Genomic DNA, 18,512 nt, shown 5'->3' on the forward strand with positions numbered 1-18,512 from the left:
TGCCCTCTTCTGTACACTACATGCATCAAGCGTACAGACATGAAGGCAAAACACCACACACAATAAAAAAACAAACAAACAAGTAAATAAACCCTTCAAATGTTTAAAGAAAACCAAAAGAAGCTGGACCGAAAGGAAAAAAAAGTATTGTGCGGTTTTTCGATTTTATGTTTTTGGTTTTTTGTTTGTGTTTTTGTTTTTGTATAGCCCTGGATGCCTTTGAATTCACACTGTAGACCAGGCTGGCCTTGAATGAAGACACCTATCTGCCTCTGACTACTGAGTGCTGGCATTAAAAGATGTGCACGTGCACCAACATATCTGACTGAGAAAAAAAAATTAAAAATCTGATTAAGACTTGTAACCAGAATGCAAAAAATAAGAAACCCAACAGCCTACTTAAAAAAAAAAAAAAAAGGGTGGGCATGGGACTGGGCATCTCTCTAACCAAGTTGTGCAAATGACTGTTAAGCAATGAAAAGTTAGCAGGGCATTGGTGGCACACACCTTTAATCCCAGCACTTGGTAGCAGAGGCAAGTGGATCTGTGAGTTCAAGGACATCCTGGTCTACAGAGTGAGTTCCGGGACAGCCAGAGGGGAGAGAGCGAGAGCGAGAGCGAGAGCGAGAGCGAGAGCGAGAGCGAGAGAGAGAGAGAGAGAGAGAGAGAAGCTGTTGTAACTGCTAAACAATAGCACTGTTCCCACACAGTATGGCTATGGCCCGGTATACTGTGCTGGGGACTGCAAAAGGGTCCTGCCACTTGGGAAAGTGGTAGCTTATTTTATCATCTGTCTGTCTGTCTGTCTGTCTGTCTATCTATCTATCTATTTTCCTCCCTCCCTCCCTCCCTTCCTTCCTTTTCTTGTGTGTGTGCACACATGAACTCAAGTGCATGTGTGTATACAGCCCAGACATACAATCGGGGGACAACTTATGGCCATCACTTCTCCCTTCCTCCATGAGGGTCCTGAGGGTTGACCCTTGGCCCTCAACTTTGGCAGCAAACACCTTTACATGGTGAGCTACTGCACAGGCCCGGTACCTTCTTTGGAAGTTTGAACACTTCAACTGTCTTTAAAAGTTTAAGCTCATTGACCACAGGATGCTGCAAGGCTGCCTGCGAGGCAATCATGTGCGGCCTACGGTGACAGGATGCCGCTGATCAGTATGGAGGCTGAGGCCAAGGTCCACTGTGATGCAGCAGCGTCCCTAGATACAAATGGGAAGGAGCAACATACCACACAGGATATGACTCCATGCATGAAATGTTCGAGAGCCAGTCTATAGAGGCAGGAAATGAATTAGGGACTTGAGTGGGCACAAGGCTGGAACTAGGAGCAAGGGATCGGTCTAGAGACCTGGAACTGTTCTGAGCGGGCACTGTGATGCGGTGGCGGCTGTCCGCACGTGCATATTTACTAGTGATCATGGAATCTAACTGGACATAATGACACATGCCTGGGGTCTCAGATCCTGGGAGTCAGAGACAGGACCATTAGTTCAAGGCCTGCCTCAGCTATACTGAGTTTGAGGCCAGCCTGGAATAAATGAGACCCTGTCTCAAAAGGTAGGAAAGTGGACGGCTGGAGAGGTGGCTCAGTGGTTAAGGGCACATACTACTCTTACAGAGGACCTGAGCTTGGTTCCTAGTACCTACAGTGGGTGGCTCATGACCATGTGGAACTCTGGCCTCTGTGGGCACCTGCATCATGTGCATATACCACACAGGGACATGCAACACACACACACACACACACACACACACACACACACGATTTAAAAAAAGAGATCATGGAATCATTTAATACTGAGATTAATGGCATAAAAATGATACCTTAATAAAGTTACTAAGCCAACTTAATACATATATTAGTTTATTATTTATTCATTCATTTGTCCATTTATTTTTGGTTTTGCTGAGACAGGATTTCTCTGTGTAGCTCTGGTTGTCCTGGACTCTCTTTGTATTCTAGGCTGGCCTTGAACTCAGGTAATTTGCCTGCCTCTGCCTCCCTGAGTGTTGGGGTTTAAGGCATGTGCCATCGCACCACACTAAGATTTTATTTTTAATTATGTGCATATATGTGTGTCTGTGTGCACATGAATACAAGTGCCCACGGAGGCCAGAAGTGTCAGACCTCTATCCCCAGCTCCAAGCTAAGTTACAGGTGGTTCTGAGTCACCTGATTCAGGTACGAAGAATTGAGCTTGGCTCCTTTGCAGAAGCAGTCTGCATTCTTAATTACTGAGGCGCCTCTCCGGTCCTTATGCACACTATGGCGTTCTCACTGAAGCACTGAACTTGGGTGAATTAATAAATATTGGGAGTTAATATGGTGGGCAGAGCTTTGAGAGGTCTTTCTTGGTTCGAGGGTCATTAGGTTCATACCTAAAAGAGAGACTGATTACCCCAAAGAGGAAATGAGAGGCTGCTCTTGGCCTAGCTGAGTTATGGTCCATGCTGACTGTATCTTTTTTATTTTCTGTGCTCTGTACAAGGCACATTAGTCACTGAGTGAAGATTTGCATGTGCCAAACCCATGTTCATGTGTGCACACACACATGCTTAAGGCACACATATGTACACGTGCACATATACACAAGACTGCCTCCACCTGTCTTGCAGGCCTCCTGAACACTCTGCCAGGCACCAGGCTGCAGGGACTTCTGCAATATTATCTCAGGAGCAACCCAAACACCTTACCCAGTTAGCTCTACTTAAGAGCCTACAGCCCATTTCTTCTGGAAGAACAGGGTCATCGCCCTGAAGACACTTACTCTTGGCAACTTCCCCATCATCTTGCTGTAGCTGTACATTCAGTGTGAAGGAAGATCCTTTGACCACTTCCAGTACCTCTGGACCCAGGATCACAATTTTCTTAGCCTGTGCTGAGGGCAGAAGGGGGCTTTAGTGGTTGTAGCAGCAGCACCGGAGGAGACACCCCAGGCAGCTGCTTGGCACAATTAGGTTGGCTGAAGGCTTAGATGAAGGCCTCGTGTCCCTGGCTAGGCCTACCCTTGGGATGCTACCTCTGTCCTAAGTCTAAGGAGAGGCCACTTGGAAAAACAAGGGAGCAAATAATGACCAGGAAGGTTGCAAGCCAAGGTGGACACAGATCACTGTGCAGTCAGAGCATGGAGCTCTCAAGAGAGCCTGGAGACCATACAGGCCGGGGTGTGGCATGGAGCTGTTGGGTCAGCAACTCCAAAATCCAGTGTCTAAGAGGCCCCATGCTTAGGAGGTCTCTATGGCTGAGAAGTACTGTGGGTGGGGGATGCTGGGGGGGTGAGGGAGGCTGGAAGAAGCTGTGGGGTGGGCTGAGAGGTACTGTGGGTGGGGGAGGCTGGGGGGGTGGGCTGTGGCTGGGAAAGCCTAGAGGTAGGGTCCAAGGTCTACACAGCCACCAGCCCTTTTGAAATGAGCCAGCCTATGACTGTCCTGAAAAGGCCTGGGATTCATGTTCCAGTCCATCCCAGCTTGGTTCAACACCCCACGAGGCTGGTCAGGCTCAGACACAGCACATCACACAGGATAATGGGAGGGCTGGGAGCACCTACCTGCTGGGTGGCCGTTGATAAACATTCCACAGTAGGTGACGCCAGAGCAGTGGGCCAGGGTGCCAAGGCCACTGAAGACGTCGCTGTGCCACTGCCCCTGCAGGGAGGACGAGGCAGCCTCAGAGGGACCCTGGACCATGGGAACCTCCGGGGCTGTGAGGCTAAGGCAGCCTTTGCTTTGGTGGTGAGGCACTGCATTTTGTGAGGAGGGATCCAATTTGCTTTGCTAAGTGTTCTCCCTTTGAATTTTAATGACGCCAGGAAAAAGGGAACAAAGGCACAGCACAGCCGAGCTGAAAACACCACTGAACAGGCACACTTCAGACAAAGGCATCCCCACACGAAGGTGTGGCACTCTGACGGGAGGAGACCTGAACCTGCCACTGCGGTGCGGCCAGGACCAAGGTGGGTTGCTCTGATGCCCAGGGCTTTTAAAAGAGGCAATTAAGTATACAACTTGAGTGTGTGCATGCACACACACACACACACACACACACACACACACACACGGGGTGGGGTGCCACCCCCCCCACACTCTGCCTCCTCCACAGCACACCTGGATTGCCAAGCAATTGTGTGAAACAGCAGGAGGATCAGGTCCATAGAAAATTTCAAGATCAAAATGGCATTTTATTTTATTTTTTTTATTGTGAATTACTTGTATGGGGAAAATCAGCTAACAACAGGCTTGGTTTGAGTCACTTCTGCTGAAGTGAATTGGGTAGCAGCTGCCCTACCCTGCCCTGAACCCCCTCTGCATGCAACCTGGGCTCCCACATGGTCACTGACGGGCCAGGGTACTGGCCAGTCTCTAAGAATGCAAAAAGAATAGGAAAGTGGGTAGTAGGGCTCACTCAGGCCAAGAAGCGCTGAGGGGGTGTGGTCACAAAGATGGTGAGAAGGTTGAAACCCTACCTAGTAAGTTCAGAGTACCTACAACCTGGGGGAAGCTTTCCATGGCCACTGAGAGCAGTCACCACATGTGGGATGCCTGGATCTCAAGAGATGGGTGCAAAGAGAGACGTCAGGCTGGGGAGAGCAGATACTGACCTTGAAAACTGCATGCCCCTAGGCGGCAGACAAAAAATAGACACCCCAGGGACTTCTCTCAACAGACAGGTCAGCAGCAGCTGTGGGGCACGTGGGCAGGGGCCTGCTTGTTCACCCAGGTGCAGGCCCCTCTTGGATGTGGATAGAGCTATCACCCCGAGAATTGCCAAGTCAGCCCTGAGCGAGGCTCCAAGGTGCCTTGGGGGTGGCTCTGTTGCTCCAGACTGAAATTGCTCACAATGAGACAGAGCAGGAAGACCCATAATCCCAGGGCTACAGAGCAGCTGCATTCCTGGAGCGGCTGCTGGTGGATGCTCAGCTGACAATGTCCCATCCTAGCAGATGCCATTCACCCCACCATGTGTTTGATCCCACCGTCTTGGGCTAAGAGATTCCATATCACCTTGTCCCTACGGACGTGGAATGATGCAGCAGCGTTAGGAGGGTAGGTATCAGGTTGGCTCTAGAGATCACAGGCTGAACCAAATTCAGTGAGGCGTTGGGAGCCCTGCTTGGAAGGCTGGGAGGTGAGCACAGGGACCTCCCCTGGCCTAGCCTTCTCTACCATAAGAATCCAGGTGCCCCATCAAGCAGTCCAGTCTTCAGTTTACTGGCTTCTCCCGAGGAGCGTTCCCAGCCCCACCTGTGACTGCTGTCCTCCCTGTATCCAAACTTTTTCCTTCCTGTTCCAATTGTTTCAAGGGTGACAATGGCACACATGGCTGGTGACAAACATTCTGAGCGGGTACAGGAAGGGCCACCTGGCTCTGTTGATGGATTCTTAGATGTGTCCCAGGCTCTGAGTTATAGGGTAAGGAACAGCAGTTTTTCTTCTATCTTTGCCCACCGGGCTTCTGCAAAGTGCCCGCGTGGGCTTTCAGAAAGAAGGGAGGAAGGGCCATGTGGCCAGGTACCTGCTCATGGGGTGGGTGCCATGGAAGGATGTGGCCAGAAATAAGCAGTGTGATGTGGAGTGCGGGCTGGCAAGGCCTGGGCAGTGGTGGGCGAAGAGCTATAGATGGCCCTATTCTGCTGCGGGAGCTTCTCAGCTAGAAACTCCCTGGCATTTCCAGCTCAGCTAACAGTGCTCACCCTCCGTAACATCTGCCATAGTCCCTGAGGTGTGTGGCCATGCTAGAATCATGGCTGAGACAGTAGGAGCTGGAGCTTGGGGTTCCTGGCCTCAGGGCAGCTCTCAGATGATACAGATGTTTGTGAAAGACCAAAGACAGTGGCCATGGACTTGCCTGAATGATATCATAAATTCCGGGTTTGGCCGCCTGCATCCAGATCATGAAGAGACGCCCAAGAGTGAAACATCTTAACTCCCAGAGTGTTGGGCAGGCTCTGGCACTTAGCAACACCCTCTCATGGTGTCCCTGCAAGGCAGCTCAAGAAGGCAGCCAGACAGGTCCTGGTCTGCTAGCTCCCACCTTGGCCTCCCATTCTGTGAAACTCCAGAGGAGCTTGAGGGATACCCAGGCGACACCCAGTGCGGAGCCCGTCTGGGAGTCTCAGGCACCCAGCGTGCGGTGGAACAGGGCATTGCAGCACCACAAAGCCCCGAGAGCTAGAGGCATCTGCTCTTCTCCTGCCTGCCCAGCTGCTGCCCGACACCCAGGGGAGACGGATGTGTACAACCAGACAGAAGAGGGCGAGCATGACGACACAGCCTGCCGAGGAAGACAAGCAAACACACAGCAAACCAGGAGCCACCATCAGGAAAAGGACATCCAGGAGAAGAGGACAGCCGTTTGCTCTGTGACTGCCACAGTGACCCTGCGAGTGAGGTGCAGCCATCACTGTCCTGTCCTGCCACAGCTGCAGACCACACTGATGACAGTGAGCACATTAAGTTCAATAAACTGCAGGAAACAAGCCTGTGGAATCTCTCACCGCAGGAAACATTTTCCAGTTAGCCCACGCTGTTTTCTTCCCATATTATATTCGAAGTGGCTCTATGCTGGCTACGGCATAGATGTGGGTTTGGGTGTAAGTCCATTCCAGGTGTAAGTTCACCGATTTGCTCTTGTATATCTTGGTCCTTCTGGGATGAAAAAGCTCTAGACCTTTTCTGAGCTGGCCTCCATGATGTTATGGTATTTAGGAAGCAATCATCCTTGATTGCTGCTGAGCCTTGGCTCTTCTGTTCCCCTTGGGTGATGTCACCTGTGAAGGGTTATGTGGGCTCTTCTGGGGTTGTGACTGTTATGGAACTTGATTTCCAGCTTGCAGGGGTGGCTGGGAGTCTCACTTGCATTCCAATAACAGGAAGCCTGCAGGGTGTTGGACTTGACCGTCCCGACTGGATCTTCCCGGGATTTCAGGGTGTGGAGTGGGAATATTTTGTAGGGATGTGGGTATGCTGGCCCTAGTGCAGCACTGACCATTGCCAAGATGGCTTCAGGCGGGGGCAAACATGGGCAGCAGCTGAACTCCTGAGAGGCCATGACTGGACGCAGGTTCCGCACTCTTCTACACTCTTCCCAGAGATTTCCAGTGGCAGAGACATGTCTGGGTCAATGGTCTGTCCATCCTGGCCTGGGCCTTGTCGGCTCAAGGAGGACGAGCAAGTGATATGGGAGGTGGCCCCAGCACCTGTCTTCATCTGCGTGGCGACAGGCAGGGATTCTGCAGACATGTCAGGTAAGGGGGAAGCTGGGAACTCCAGCAGGTGAAGGCACCCAGAAGGCTAGCCACCTGTTTTATGTGTGCACAGGTGTGCCAATCAGCAGGTTGCCCTCTGGGAAAACCAATATGGGAAGCCTTAATTTTCAGAGAGCCAGGGCTTTCGGTGACAGACACACCTACGCGGTGGGAGGCCTGCAGCTCAGCAGCTTGTCAGGGCACCGGTCTAGGCTCCACTAACGATGTGGATGGAAGCACATCACTATGCTCACCATGCCGGCTGCCTCTGGGACCTGCAGGCCCTCCTACAACATCCGCTCAGGGTCTGGATTTCCTTTTTACAACATGGGAGTGCTGGCTACTGTTACAGGTGGCTAAGTAGGGCCATAATCAGAAAAACAAAACTGACTAGAGAAAGGCTGAGCACTCTCCGGTCTTCTTGGAATGAGAGAAGCTAAGGTTAGTGGGTCTAGGGGTGGATGGGTTACTCTCTCCAGACACCTGAGTGCTGAGCAGCTATCACCTACACACCTCATTTACCCAAGGGTCAAAAAGAAAACTCGAGAGGTTTCCCTGCAAGAACTTGCGGGAAGAGGCAAGCACCCCCAGGTGACAGGAGGTGCATGCCGTGAGGGACAGGGCAAGGAGAGCCACTGCAACAGTGTCAGGCAAGAACAAAAGCCAACCCTGAGTGATGACGGCAGCCACAGTGCACGGGGTTCAGCTATCAACTGCCCACGGCCAAATGGCTCACGTTCATCAGTATGGCAGCTTTAAAAACAGGAAATAAGTACAGCCTCAGTGGAAAAATTTGGCAGCACCACAAAAAAAAAAAAAAAAAAAAGGTAACAACTACATGACACTGCTGGGTCTATTCACCCGAAGGCCTGCACATCTATGCCAGGGCACTGTTCATGGTGGCCCAGAGGGAGAGCAGCCTGCTTCTCCTGGAATGAACGAACAAGGAAACAGAACATACATGCATATGTGCCACTCAGCCTTCCAAAGAAGGCTCCTGCATACTCTCCAAAGATGTGGCCTGGAGGCTGTCATGTTCCACAAGTGTAGCCAGCCACTAAAAAACACGTTCACTCAAGTCCCCAGAGGAGTCAGGTCAACTGAGACAGAAGAAATGCGGGTCAGGGCTCCAGGGAAATGGGGCGTCTGTTTCCATAGATGAGTTTGTGAGCAGATGGTGGTGTTGGCTGCACAATGATCTGAGCATTTAACGCCACCGAACTGAACACTCAAAGATGGACAGGATGAGCCGGGCAGTGATGCTGCATGCTCTTAATCCCAGCACTCGGGACACAGAGGCAGGCAGATCGCTGCTATTGAGGCTAGCCTGAGCTACAGAGTGAGTTCCAGGACAGCCAGGGCTACACATAGAGAAACCCTGTCTTGAAAAACAAAAATAAAAAGAATGAATAAGATGGTATACTTCCTGTTTGGTGTGTGTGTTTAAGAAAAGCCTGTTTCACTGACAACATGAAGACTAGTGGTGCCTATGGGAAGCAAATCTCATGATCCTCTCAGCCATGACCTTTTCTGGTTGCTGTCTCTGCCCTCCACCCCAGGCAGGTGATGGCCCCTGTGGGAGAGCCCAGGGCAGAGATGGTCATCAGCTGAGCTAGAGCCTCAGGAGCTGAGTGACAGACTTGGAAAATTACTTTCCTTACTCGGGTGGCAAATGAAACCTCTTGCTGGTCAGTGAAAGCCTGTGGTCTCAACTGGCAGCTATGTGTGCCCATGGTACCGGAGTCCTGATTTCCAGACGGCACTGGATGGACTGTCCACTGTCCTCTTGGCCTTGGGTGCCCCTCTCTGTTCAGTGCCCATAAGATCCTGGAAGAAAGTACTTATTGAGGCCATTGTTTGTTCTTTATTTTTTTTAAAGGCCTTTCTCCCAGATATGGGTCCTCTGGTCACTCCTCTTGCAGTGGCTTCAGCTCCTGCTGCTGCTTTCTGGTGCGGCTAAATGTCTACGCTCCAGGCCAACATGAACACAGCTCCTGCTGACCAGCCACAGGATGCTGGGGATGGGGGCTACTGAGGAGGGAGCTGAAGACTGCACATTTGCCAGGCCCACCTCTGAGGAGGAAGCCTTTCTCAGGAGTCTTGTGGAGTTCCAGGTTCTGGCCTCAGGAGGAAAAGCCACAGCAAGTTGAACAGTTTTAGCTTCTGTGGCAGTCTCAAGATTTGTGCTCACTGCTTAGGCATTCAGGCCTCCCTGCTGCTTGCCTTAGGGCCCAGGGCATTTCCACCCAAACTTGGAATGAGGACCAAGGCCGGGCATGCTACCGATGAGCAGGTTTGGGCTGCCCCCTGGCGGACATATTGCAGGATGTTGGTGGTCAAAGTCGGGCATCCCTGGTCTTCTCTCTTCTTGGCTGTTCTACAAATTCAGGTTTCAGAATGGAAGGCCTGGGCAGAACCCCACAGAACCCCAGCCACTGATGGTTAGTGGCTGCCAGTGAAGAAGCCGTATTGGCTGTTTAAGGATACGTGGGACAGAACTGCCTTGGGGAATAGGGATGGAGCTCAAAGCCTTTCATTATTCTTCCTCACCCCTGCCCAGGGGGTGGCGGTATCCTTCTGGGCTGTCAATGGCAGCTCACCCATTGTCCCTGCACAGTGGGATGTGGGCCGGGTCTGGGGCAAAGCCTTTCCCAAATCCCAGGAAAGGGCGGGGGTGGGTCAGGCATATGGATTGGGCTTAGGTGCCGAGGCAAAGAGCTCTTCTGCCCCTTTCTGGCTGGGGAAGCCATGTCCGAGCCTCAGTTTTCCCATTTATAAAATGTGGGAAACCCTTTACTGGGGTATGGGAAGAGTTCAAGTGCGTCTACAAGTGGAAGGTGTGGAAGAGCCTGGCAGGTAGGAGGTGATCTGACAGCCCTGGCCTTGTTCACTGGAAACATGACACCCATGTAAAGTGTGTCTTGAGTCATGGTGGACTCTGTCAGGGTGCATGACAGGCAGGAAATAGTGACTCCTTTGAGTCCTCATCACCATTGCACATTGAATTCAATCCTGCTTTGGGCATTCTGTAAGGGCAGGTCCTGTGAGGATGAGGAGCCAGACTGTGAGAGATCGGTCCCAATAGTATGTCCAGTTGATGTGCAGACTGGCTCAAACACAGATCAGAGGCAACTTCTAGGCCAGTAGGGCGGCAGTGTCCACACATACTCCCAACAGCCCTGACCAGACCAGTCCTGCTGGCTAGTTTTTTATGTCAACTTGACACAAGATAGAATCATCTGAGGGCAAATCTTAACTGACAAAATGCCTCCACAGGATAAGCCTGCAGACAAGTCTTGGTTGGTGATTGCTGTGGGAGGGCACACCTGTGGTCAGTGCCACCCCACAGCTGGTGGGCCTGGGTGCCGTAGGAAAGCTGAGCAAGCCTGAGGAAACAGGCCAGTAAGAAGTGTTCCTCTCTGGCCTCTGCTTCAGTGCCTGCCTCCAGGTTCTCACGCTGGGTTCCTGCCCCGACGTCCTTCCTTCCGTGGTGGACTGTTACCGGGAAGTGTAATATGAAGTAAACCCCTCCTCCCAAGCTGCTTTTGGTTAGGTGTTTTGTTACAGGAGTACGTAGGAACCCTACTGAGGCGGGGCTGAGATCAACCTGTGTACAGGTATGGGCATTCACACTGGGCTTTCTGTAGCCCCACAGTTCTGCCATCCACCCCACCATTTCCATCAGGGAGCCAGGCGCTGAACACTTCTCCACAGCCAGTGGACACAATACCAGCAGCAGCAGGGGGACTGCAAGCTCTGTATAGGTAAGGTTTTGTTCTCTGGTGCCAAAGGCCGAGTGAGTTAGGTAGGGACCACTCTCCCAAGAAGTCCCCCCAACAGAGCTGTGGCTACCCTTCTTCCGGTTCTGTATGAGCCAGGCTGGGCTCTTCCTACTTCCAGGGGCTGTTCCTTCCAGTTGTTACTCTGCCATTTGAGGAATCTGGAAAAATATGAGTCACACCATCCTGCTTACTGGGATGCAACAAGAACCAAGGGGCCGAGGAAGTTTGACTCCCAGGAGTCTGGAGGCCTAAACTTGCTCTTCCTTCCTGTTGGAAAGCCCCAGAGAACTCGAGTCCCCACCACAGCAGCAGCAGCAGCAGCAGCAGCAGCAGCAGCACTTGGGCTTCCAGGCTTGGCCCCCACAGGACCTCACCTGTGACAACAGGAATCACTGAGAAGCTAATTCCAGGGCCCTTGAGCTCCTGCTTCCTGCTACGAGCTGGCCTGCAGTCAGCCCAGCCCTGTCTCGGGGCCGCCCTGCACTGTAATCTGTTTCTTCTTGTGCCCCTCCTAGTAGCTTGTCAGTTTTCCTGGCCAAACTTCACATTTCTCATTAAGAGCATTAGCGTAGTCTTGTCTCCTGCCTACAAACCCACAGCATCTTCCCAAGTGGACAAGAACAAGCATGTGGATAAAGCTTAGTTTTCCTGGTCTACCTGACACGTGGCACAGGGTTCACTCCACCTGAGGCCGTAACAAGCAGAAGAGAAGTCAGCCTCCAGAGTGGTAGTGGGCATGTAAGGATGAGTTGAATGTGTGTCCATTACATCCAGGGCGTTGCCAGATGAAGTGTGTGCAAACACCATCCAGGCCCCAGCCCTTGAACGGTCTCCCACCCTTCTGCTGTGGCAGCAGTACAATACCTCGTATGTGGAACCATCAGCACAGCACAGCACCCCGTGTCCCTGACGCTGGTCTCGAACCCAGTCGCCTTCGTACTTGTCACCATTCCTGAGGGCACAGGACAGGACTCTTCAGCTAAGAACCAGGTGGTAGCAGTGACTCAGGCCAACTCCTCTGACCAGGCACAGCACGCACACCAGGGCCAAGGCAAAAATAGGCTCTGAACAGATGGTCTGTGAGCTCCTGCCTTGCCAGAGCTGGCTCAGGAGGGCTGGTGACAGGCGGTGACATGTTTGCATGCCCCCTCATGGCAGGACCCACTTCCCAGAGCATGCTGGGCCCTGTGTAAGACATGTTTGGCTTCTGCTATTCAAAGTGGGAGATGACAGACAGAATAAATGGAAGAGGTGACCCTGCCTGTTTTAGGAGTGGGTGTTGGGTAATCATCCACCCAGGAATCTGAACACAGGGCTAAGGCCTCTAACCCTCTGCCTGAGGGACCTGGCACTGCTGGCCAGAAACCTTGCCCAAACCCATGTCCTTGGGGTCCATTCTTGTACCAGCTTGACACGAGGGTGCTAGGTCCTGGATTCAACAAGTGTGGGAGGAGGCAGAGACCACAGATGCACATACAAAAGAGACACAGAGAGACACAGCAAAGGCTCAGAATGTATTAAGGCCTGGGTACAAGTTAGCACCTTCTACAGAACTCACCCATTCGACCCCTCTGGCCATCAGCATTCTAGGAGGTAGGGGGACCACTCCTGTTCCTAAGTAGCAACTTGCACTCCCAAGACCCATACTCACTTAAAGACCATCTGTCCACGGCCATGTCTCTTGTTGTCATGGAAGGAGCCTTGGTACACCTGCCCATCCTGGTCCTCCAGAAACCCCTGCCCTAGTGAAGGGACCAAAGCATACAATCTCACTCCACATCTCCTGCTAGCAGTGGTCCTTCCCCTCTCCTCCCTCCCTCAGCTCCTCAGAGCAGCTTTGCTTGCACCTCCTCCTGGCAGGAAGAAGAGCTCAAAAGGATGAGCACCAGGACCGCGCTGGAGGCCAGGCTGCCTAGCAGGCCTGCAGATTAGCCCCGCTCAAACAGGAATGTGTTCACAGACAGATAGCCGCCACTGCCCAGACCCACTGATGAAATGGACCCAGACGAGCTACCACAGGTTCTGAATGGGGCTCCACAGAGGCTCCTCCAAACCACCTGCTTTTGGTGGCTAGCACAGTGGCATGCTTAGTGACCACGTGCATGTTTGCTTTTGTTTCAAAATTACACTGTATATGGTAAGCACAGCGTGCTCTGCCTGAGTTCCCCTGCAAGGCCTGCCAACCTGAAAGGGCAGGGCAACGTGAATAAAGATGTGGCCTTGTTAATTGTCAATACTCTCCGTTTCTGGACAATTCAGAAACTTAAGGGAAGAGAACGTAGGAGAACTTCCTGTTCTCTAACTCAAGCAAACCTGGAGGAAGAAAAGGAAGTTCCCTCTATATTTATACACATTGGAACCTGGTAGGCTCATTTACATGGTATGGTTAGTCTTTCCACAGTGCCTGAAGGGACAGGTACCCCTTCAGTCAAACTATTATCCTTTCTGGCTTGCAGACCATAGAGGAAGTGACTGATTCAGGGCCTGTGGGGAGCCCGAGAATTCCAGGGGTACTGGGACCTTGGGAGAGTGGATCTGATCAAACCATGGCTGTGGCAGCAGGAATGACCCGTTCTGAACCTGGAAGACCTGCCTTAGGCCGACCTGTAGGATCCAAGATTATCCTTAAATAAATGAACTGTTTTAGCCTGTAAGTGGTAGATGGCATTTAGAGCGGATAACTCGGGTATGACACATGCTTGTTCTCTGTAGATAGGCTCTGGTGGGCTGAACTTCACTGTGGGCAGAAATGAGATACTAGGGGTTCTGGATTTAGCTCAGTGGTACAGCCCTTGTCTAGCAAGCACAAGGCTAGGTTTGGTCCTCAGCTCCAAAAAACAAAAAAAAACAAAACAAAAAGAATTGGGGGTACTAATTCCTGCCTCTTTCCAGCTTCCAAAGTCAGAAAAGCTAGGTCACTGCTTCTACAACCTGAACACACACAGGCCAAGCCCCTGGGTAACAGACCTTCCCTCAGGCCGTGGGAGAGCTCCCCTTCATAGTGACCTCCAGCTTTGTACTTCATGATGCCATGTCCTTGAGGCTCTCCTAAAACAAACTGTCCGGAGTAGGTGTTTCCTGATGTAGATAAGACAGAAAAATAAGGCAGGCTACTTTCTGTTTCTCTGCTATGCCCTAACTGACGGCAGTGGAAATACCATTTTATTTCTTTCCTTTCCTTTTTGAAAGTTTTTCAAGACAGTTTCTCTGTGTAGTTCTGGCTGTCAATGGCATTTGATCTGCAAACCAGGCCAGTCTCAAACGTGATCTGCAGACCAGGCTGGCCTCAAACTCACAGAACTCAATCTTCCTTTGCCCTCTGAGTGCTGGGATTAAAGGTGTGCACTTCTACACTCGGCTAGGTCTGTCTTTTCATTTTCCTCTTTGGTGTGGACAGTGAGGAAGAAAGACTGCAAGAAACACTAGTGGGCTGACTAGTGTTCCCTGCCCCGGCTGGGATGGCATACGGTCCTAGGAACCCTTATGGCACTCGTGGGACACAGTGAAGGATGAATCTTCTTTTCCAGCTTTTTAAAAACAACTGAATGCTAAGCCCAAGAGAAAAGCTCTCTAGAGTGTCAATAATCCACTGTCTGTGAGGCCTAAAGCTCCCTGGCCACTGGCATGGAAGCCATGGAACAGCTTGCCCATCCAGGGATAACGCGTGATGGAGATATCTTGTTTGTTTTGAGTGTTGGCCTAAATTATCATTTTTTTTCTAATTTGTTTAAGATTTATTTATTATTTATATGCACCAGATCTCATTATAGATGGTTATAAGCCACCATGTGAGAATTGCTGAGAATTGAACTCAGGACCTTTGGAAGCACAGCCAGTGCTCTTCACCTCTGAGCCACCTCTCCAGCCCCTAAAATATCTTTAATGTAGAAAAAAACTGTAGCTTTGGGATGACAAATCTTTATTTCAACTAGGTGTTATAGAGCAGAACAAGCTGTCTATGGAGGTAAGTGCAAAGCTCAGGCCACCCTTCCATGAGGCTAGGCCTTCCATGGGCATGGGGATCACCTAAGTTGTAGGGTTCACACTGCCTTGCCCTGGCCTGAATGCTGTTATTCTCTTATTAGTGGAACCTGAAGCTCGTGTTTACGCATAGCACTTTGTGTGTCCATAAACTCTGAGAGGATTTATGAAAACACCATCAAGAGCCCACCAAGGTCCAACGCTAACCTGACCAGGCCCAGTGCTGGTAGCCTTCCCCAGTGATTTCTCCATCCATAAATTCGCCTTCATAATAACTTCCATCTTTAAACAATAGCTTCCCATGACCTGGTAAGAAAAACCAATGTGCAGTCAGCTGGTGAGGGGGAGTGACCACAAACCAACCAGGGCGGCTGGGCTCCTTTTCAGAGTGAAAACCTCAGCTGCTGTGGTGGTGCATGTCTAGTTACTCAGGAGGCTGAGCCAACCTGGGCAACATAGTGGAAACTCATATAAACAAGACAACCCACCGAAACATTCCTGAATGCCAGCTTCTCAGTAGAAATGACCACAGAGGCCTGAGCTGTGCAGATGAGACCTTGTCCTCTGTGGATCCCCTTGCTTCTATCCAAATGAGGACAAAGGAAGCATGTGTGTGTGCACCCAAGTAGGAGCGTGCTCATGGAGACTGGTTATGGGCTGTTATGAGGTGCTGCAAACTGAGTTCTGATCTTTTGCAAGAGCAACAAGCACTCCTGACTTCAGAGCCATCTTTCTGATCCCTGGAGAACACATTCTTTTTTTTTGTTTGTTTGTTTTTCGAGACAGGGTTTCTCTGTGTAACAGGAGCCCCAGGGCTCTGTACTGGACTCACTTTGTATGTAGATCCGGCTGCCTCTGTCTCCTGAATGCTGGGATTAAAGGCATGTGCCACCATGCCTGGCTGAGAACACATTCTTAAAAGTGGTGACTCTTCAGGCAACTGTGACAACACTTTTAGATATAAGTTCTGGTGCCTGCTTACAGTAAGATAATCCTTAATGATGGTGCAAAAATAAGAAACAGCTGTGTAACAAGAACACTAAACAAAAGCTGAAAGGTGCTAAGGATATAACCTAATGGTAGAGCACTTGCCTAACATGTACAGGCCCTGAGTTCACAGCAAAACAAAAACATTAAAAAAATTAATGGTAGAGACTGGGTGCAGTTGTGCACTTGGGAGGCTGAAGCAAAAGGATTACAGGTTCAGGGCTAGCCTGGGTTATATAGCAAGATTGAGGCTCAAAAACAAACAAAACAAAACAAAAAAAAAAAACAACACAAAAAAAGAAATAAAAGAAATGAGAAAAATATTCTGGTAGCCAGCAGATATGAAAAGCCCTTTAGCATACTTAGCAGGCAGACTCTACAAATGGAAAAAAGCCAGGAAGTCTGACACTGGAAAGTCTAGACTCAAGACCTTCCTGGTGTGGGTGTGGGCATTCCAGGGGATGTTTATTTTATATTTCTTTCCACTACTGCTTAGGTTTTCTAAAAAAAGTGGTCATTTCTTTTTTCTTTTTGTTTTTTTTTTTTTTTTTTTTTTTGAGACAAGGTTTCTCTATGTAGCACTGGCTGCTCTGGAACTCACTCTGTAGACAAGGCTAGCCTTGAACTCAAGAGATCTGCCTGCCTCTGCCTCCTTTAATTTCTGGGATTAAAGTTGTGTGCCACCACCACAGGCTGGTCATTTCTTTATGATTAGAAACAAATGGTAATGTCTTGCCTGTATGTAACTCTAAATTAGAAAATATAACGGACCCTCCATGCTGCTGAGAACACAGCAGCCTTTCCCCAGGAACCAACAGATTCAAGGTCTCATAGCAAAATCTACCTGTCTTCTGGTTTTTGTCTGGTGATTTTCTATAAACTGTAATGCTGCCACAGACTTAATGAAGAGAACAGGGTTCTTTCTCTCCCTTGTTTACCAATTTTTGTTTAATTTCTTTAGGAGCACAGAGAAACTAAGGCTGAAGATGACGGGCATGGATATCCAATAGGAAGCACACAGCATGCTTGATCGTGTCTGTGTGTGTCACTCTGGACCCATGGCCTCATTCTTTCCCTCCCACCGATAGTTCCACTAGTCTTACATTGCTTCCACCATGATTTGGACAGAGTGGTACCAGTGTGTAGGCATAGCGCTGGCCCCTGCTTGGCACAAGACTAACTGTCCCCCAAACTTCTCAGGAAACTGGCTCTTAGCTGCAAAAGTATGGCCTCTGGAATGAGCAGAGGCTTCTTACCATGTTTCTTCCCTCCCTTCCATTCTCCTTCGTAGCGGAAGAAAGAATTTGAGTGCACATATACGCCATAGCCTGTATATGGAAAAGATGAACAGTGTCTCATATCAGCTGACACAGACACAGGCCAGCTCATGGAGTAGTCTGCAGGTCATTTCTAGACTCTCAACACCTTCAATAGGACAGGAACTTCACTTTGGTTAACTGCTCAAGGTGTATGAGTTCAATAAGCTCAGTTCTGCTTATTGTTGTTCCCTGCCCCGCCCTGCCCCCACTACTTTCTTGGGATTTGTTACATGGATAAGCACGAAAAAAAAAAAAAAAAAAAAAAAAAGCAGTACTGGCCAGAGGAGGACTAGGACAAAAACTGATTGATTGCAGGCTCTTAAGAGAAGGATTTAAAAGGTGGTGGTGAGGGCTGGGAAGCAGCGAAAAACCTCAGCAAGGAGCCCACTCTGCCAGGACCTCTGCCATCCTCCTGTCTCCATGGAACAAAATTCACTTACCGCTAAGGACTCCAGGCTAGCCTCACTTTTATCATGCAGCTCTGAAACCCCACACCCAACTCCTATCTCTAAGTTCCTGAGGTGGACAGGCAACCCCACTGCTTCCTTGCCAGCAAGTCGCAGCCTGGGGCGGAGAAACAGTGGCACTAGTGTTGACCCTGGCCTCATATCCACCCTGTTCCTCCGGTTTTAGGCAATTTTCCATCAGAATGCATTCGGCCGGCCCATATTCCGAGGCCTTGCGTGATCACCCTGCCCAGCTTGACCTCAGCTCTAAGCGTCCCCCTAACGCGGAGTCGGCTGGCAGTGAGCCTGCAGCCTGGACCGCGCCTGAGGGACACCCGAACGCGAACGAGGCCTGTCTGAGGCACAGGATTCAGCCTTGTCGTGGCTGCGAGTACCGCCCTCCAGAGCGACCGAGCTCCAGCGGGGATACACAGCTCTTACCGTTTCGTGGCGGCGGCCTCACCGAGTGCCGGCCCTGCTGGAGCGCAACAGAGCTCCGATCTCCGGTCTCCGCCATCTTGCCGCCAATGGTTCCCTAGCAACCGTAAAGCTGCCAGCCATTGGCCTCCGGTCGCCACGGGGCGTGGCAAGGCCTCGGTCTGGCGATGGTAACATCCGAAGCAACAACGTCGAATCCGGAGCCCGGGGACGGCAATGCGCCTGTGCAGCAGGGCGCACTTCCGCCAGCTCTATTTTTCCGCCGGGAAGCACTCCCGCCAACGGCTTCGGCATTTATACCGG

At 50.7% G+C, this 18,512-nt stretch overlaps 1 protein-coding gene across 3 annotated transcripts in view; it reads right to left on the reverse strand.

The window, feature by feature from the left end:
- Morn1 (MORN repeat containing 1) overlaps positions 1-18,423 on the reverse strand; it is a 56,913-nt gene extending 38,490 nt beyond the window's left edge. The window contains exons 1-8 of one of the 3 annotated variants that reach the window (XM_021655493.2): positions 18,213-18,423; positions 17,263-17,334; positions 15,227-15,325; positions 14,006-14,116; positions 12,690-12,780; positions 11,903-11,990; positions 3,561-3,657; positions 2,781-2,891 (exon numbers count right to left, since the gene is read on the reverse strand). In XM_021655493.2, coding sequence (XP_021511168.2) covers positions 2,781-2,891; positions 3,561-3,657; positions 11,903-11,990; positions 12,690-12,780; positions 14,006-14,116; positions 15,227-15,325; positions 17,263-17,334; positions 18,213-18,288 — 745 coding nt within the window. In that variant the 5' untranslated portion in view covers positions 18,289-18,423. The remainder of the gene's footprint in view (positions 1-2,780; positions 2,892-3,560; positions 3,658-11,902; positions 11,991-12,689; positions 12,781-14,005; positions 14,117-15,226; positions 15,326-17,262; positions 17,335-18,212) is intronic. The other 2 variants (XM_060378923.1, XM_060378924.1) reach the window with 2 other exon arrangements.
- Between the last annotated feature and the right edge of the window lie 89 nt (positions 18,424-18,512).

Source organism: Meriones unguiculatus, chromosome 3 (assembly GCF_030254825.1).
Source record: "Meriones unguiculatus strain TT.TT164.6M chromosome 3, Bangor_MerUng_6.1, whole genome shotgun sequence".
Classification (NCBI taxonomy): Eukaryota; Metazoa; Chordata; class Mammalia; order Rodentia; family Muridae; genus Meriones; species Meriones unguiculatus.